Raw genomic sequence first — 4,705 nt, forward strand, 5'->3', positions numbered from 1 at the left:
GATGGAGGAATGATTCATACAGAGGACAGACACACCACCTGAGCACCGGATCCACTGGAGACAAGGTTCATTCAGCAGATAGACGGTGACAACCCAAACCTCCTGCTTGGATCTGGAAGTCTTCATGTAGGAGGAACGATGCAAACAAGAATCACACAAACGTTACGACTCGTACAGTGGACATACATACCAGGTTAGCACTGTTAACAAGGTTCATTACGGAGGTTCAGTATTCATTCAGTGACACATCATCCCTGCAGCCCAAACCCTCTGCTGTGAGAAGCCAGACGGCCGAACCTGCAGTGAGACAGGCAAGCTGCAGAGAGACAGGTTAACCTGCGGTCGGACGCTCGCTCAGCCAGGCGTCTGCTCGTGGCTGCAGAAGGATTTATACCTGATGTCTAGATCCTCAGTGGAGCTCATTAAAGTTTCAAACTAACTGAAAAACATTTTTCTGAAGCTTTTCCTCTGGTGACCTTGAGATCAGATTAAAGGACTTTACACCACAAAGCCACTTTCAACTTGTATAAAACTATTTTACTGAAATTCAATTTTAAATAATAACACAATTAAAATAATAAATGTCTTCATAAAGACCTTGATTTGAATGATCCCTTTCGAACACAATATCCAAATTTGAGTGCTTCACATGAATAGAAGACAATGAAATGGTATTCATAATCATAATCCTCATCATAATTAAAGCTGTAAACAGCCTCGAAAGGTATTCAGTGTTCAAGGAGCGTAAAGACTCTAACAAAGGGTTTGATCCCACATGTCATCGGCCCACGTCAATCAGCACCAATCTGCATCAGATGTAGTGAACAGAAGGTCAAAGGACCTTGGGCAACCACAACCGAAGTCAAATAAATGTTCGAGGAGGAGGAAAATGGGCCTTTTGGACTATCACTTTTCTGCTTGGGTTGTCCACAAAACCAGTTTCTGTTCATAAAATCTGGTCCTATTTTCTTGACCCTCAATTTTCTCCTTTAGATGCTCTCTCCCAACGTCCCCCCGAGGGCTGCAGCCACCGTCGGCGCCAAGAGGAGCCAGATGGAGCGACTTTCCAAGTGGCCATCACGTGACAGGTCAAACCAGAGGAAGAGTGGCTGATGGCGGTGGACGGCCCGGAGTGGCAGGCAGCGCAGGACAATGACCACAGCCTGGCCAGGGTGGGACAGTGGGTTGACACCAGGCCCCTCCATCCGGCAAAGCTGTCTCTGCCTTGCCAGTGGAGACCAAGGCCTACTTTGTTCCAGTGGGCCACCCTGGTCCGGCCTCATGGCTGCTGTACCAGATCTGGTGTGCACCAGACTGGGAAGAAGTGTGTGTGGGGGCAGGTCACCATGGGGGTGGCCAAGACCCTGAACAAACTTTGCCGACAGTTTTATTGGGCTGGTTGCAGGGAAGACACTGAACCTTTTGTGCACTGCTGTGATGGCAGCACCGCCAAGAAAGGACCGACTGGACACATCCCATGCCCCTCTGCAGTAATAGCAGGTTGGGGCCTCCATGGAGTAGGTCGGAGTGGACATCCTTGGTCCACTTCCCGCCACGATCAATGGGAACCTCTCCATCCTTGTTGTCATGGACGTTTTTTACTAAATGGCGAGAGGTGCATGCGGACCCTGACAAGAGCGCTGCTACAGCGGCTGAGCGGCTGAGCGGGTCAATGTTCTATCGGTTTAGTGCACCTGAGGAACTGCACAGCGATCAGGGGCCGAGCTTTGAGGCGCAGGTGTTCGCTAAGGTCCGCCAGTGCTTGGGGGTAAGGAAAACTAGGATGACGCCCCTCCGCCCCCAGAGCGACGGACAGGTGGAGCGGTTCAATCGGACGCTTGCAACACAACTCGCTATCGTCACTTCACGACACCAGCAAAACTGGGACAGTCACCCACTCCTGGCACTCCGGGCACACCGGTCCACAGTACAAGAAAGTACCGAGCGCACACCAGCCGCTCTCGTGTTCAGGAGAGAGCTGCGGACCCCTGCGTACTTAGCCTTCGGCACACCTTCTGGCACTGATCTTCCCAAATGTCCAGCTTCCAGTACCTGGGAGACTTCGTACAACGTCCGGCTGAGCGGGCAAAGCAAAAGCAGGCGTATGACACTTGTTGTCAGGGCCGCTCCTTATTTTCAGGAGAGAAGGTATGGGTCTACAACCCAATTCAGAAGAAAGGAGTGTCACCCAAACTCACCAGCCAGTGGGTGGTGCACTGTCAGATGTTGGAGCAGCTTTGGGACGTTGTGTACCTGGTGAAGCTGTGTGACAGGGGGCGGGCGGTGGTTTTGCATCGGCACCGCCCCTTTGCTGAAGGACCTTCAGACCGACCCAGCTCACGCGGAACGGTTCCTCCAACACGGACAGTGTGGAACAGGTACCTGCGACCCTGCGGCATGCTTGGCGCCGGGGTTGGCTTCTGTATCGCCATAGGGACCGTGTTGTCAGCTGAGTACAGGCTGGCAGGGGTGCTGTAGCGACGGGGCTACACAGTTAGCATTGGGCCTTCCTGTTTCCCAGCATGCACTGTGTTGAGAGTCATGTTATTCAGTTAAATTGTTGAGTATAAGTTTAAAATGTCGTATGCAAGTTTTATGCTTGATTGTTCATTCTTGTTAAATTGTTAGTAATCCATTCTGTTTATGTTGTAAGTGTTTTGGGGAATTAATACTGAAACCGTTGTTGACATGGTTGTTTGGTTTGATGAACCCAGCGTTCGTTGTCAGGATGAGTGAATGTTTGTGTCTAGTTTGTCAATGAACAGCTTGTTAAAGGGACCTGGTGTTTTACTTCAGTCATTAGTGCAGTATATTGTTTTTGAACTTGGTGAGTGTCCTTCTTGCAGTGCATTGTGTTTCTTGCTTGTTTATTAAAGTTTTTCTTCCAGTCATGTCACTTGGATCAAGTTTCAGTGTTCATACTCTCTTTAATTCTATTGAAGGATTCATACTGTGGTATGTGGTGCCATCTCTCTGTTCCACTGTTCACTATTTGTTTTTTATGTATTTCACATATTTACTTACAACTGGATGCATTTTCCTCAAATCAGTTTATTTATTATTCAAACTGTATTTCCTCTTTTTTGATTTATTTCTTTTAAAAGCTCAGATTCCTGATCAGTGGATTAATAACAAAACACTTTCTGCAAAATATCTTCATCAGTTCATCAATCTAAAAAATATAATAAGAACACAGTAATAATAATAATATTAATAATAATAATAATAATTATTATTATTATTACTTTTGGAAATTTAACCAGATTTCATTCACAGTAAACTTATTCTGATAATATTCAAGTTGTTTTTTTGGAAATCTACTGAAGGAGCAGCAACACACACACACACATCAAGGACTGTGACAGACCACACACTTTATAAATACAGAGATTTTACATGTACTTATGAATATTAATAACATTCAACCTTCTTTCTTTCAGTTGTAGCTGTACAAGCGTCACATTTCAAACATGACGCTGCTGTTTACTACAGTTCTCTGGTACTGCTTTTATTTATTTGTGTTATTTTAACTACATTGGGAGAAGCCATGAGAAATGTCATTCTACCTGAGTATAATGACAATAACGACAATATATTCATTCATTCATTCATTTATTCAACACATCATAAACATTCAGGTCATTACTGAGCTGAGATGTAATGGAGATTTAAAGCTCCTCTCCCTCCTGCAGTGCCTTTAACCCCTTCATGTTCTGAGGTGTGAAGCAGAATAATAAAAGCAGTTGAGAGGTTAGACGGCGTTTGGAGACACAAGTTTCTTCACGTGTTTAAAGATCTCCTTCATCTTCAGTCCGTAGATGATGGGGTTGCACAGTGATGGGACCACCAAGATGAGGATGGAGACCACGGTGGGAACCACGTCATGCAAGTTGTCGTCAAAGCGGCTGGAGATCAGCTCAAAGACAGCGCTCACTGAGTAGCTGATCAGAACGAACAGATGAGGTAGACACGTCTCTGCCGCCTTCCTGGCAAAGACCCTGGAGTTGTGGAGGCAGACCAGCAGGATCCTGACGTAGGAGAACACCACGAATATGATGGGCAGCAAGACGCAGACCACGGCAGATATAAAGCCGTACCCCTTGCCAATCAGCGTGTCTCCACAGCCCAATTTGACAATCGAGTAGATGTTACAGTAGACCCGCTTCATGGAGTGCCGGCACACCGGCGCTCGTCCGGCAAGGAGCGTTGCCCCGGCTGCCAGGGTGGCGGGCAGGAGCCACGCTGCGCTCAGCAACCCACGTATCACCGCCATGGTGACCAGGCTGGGGTAGCGCAGCGGCCGGCAGATGCACATGTAGCGGTCGTACGCCATGGCCGACAGCAGCGTGAAGCCCGACAGGCCCAGGAAGTAAATGAGAAAGGCCTGGGCGAGGCAGGCGGCGTGGGACATTGAGTGGCTCGCTGCCAGGAGGTCCATCAGGAGGCGTGGGTACACCGTGGTGCTGCCCAGCAGGGAGTTGAGCAGCAACGCTGCGATGAACACGTACATGGGCGCATGCAGGCTGCTCTGAGAGCAGATCAGGTAGATGACAACTGAGTCGCTGAGCAGCACAAAGACGTAGATTGGAAGAAGGATGAGGAAACACTGGAAGCGGAACCTCTCCAGACCCAGAAACCCGTCCAGGGTCACCAACGACACGTTAGACCTTTGTCCGACAAACGGAGAAAGACCGGAGATCGTCAT

At 48.2% G+C, this 4,705-nt stretch overlaps 1 protein-coding gene across 1 annotated transcript; it reads right to left on the bottom strand.

Annotated features, from left to right (window-relative positions):
• Positions 1 to 3,751: 3,751 nt before the first annotated feature.
• On the bottom strand, positions 3,752 to 4,705 carry LOC307244011 (olfactory receptor 52B2-like; the record flags this gene model as incomplete). Its single annotated transcript, XM_080018983.1, has 1 exon — positions 3,752 to 4,705. The coding sequence occupies one exon, from the start codon at positions 4,703 to 4,705 to the stop codon at positions 3,752 to 3,754; it is 954 nt and encodes a 317-aa protein (XP_079875109.1).

This window comes from Zeus faber, assembly GCF_960531495.2.
Source record: "Zeus faber genome assembly, chromosome: 18".
Lineage (NCBI taxonomy): Eukaryota > Metazoa > Chordata > Actinopteri > Zeiformes > Zeidae > Zeus > Zeus faber.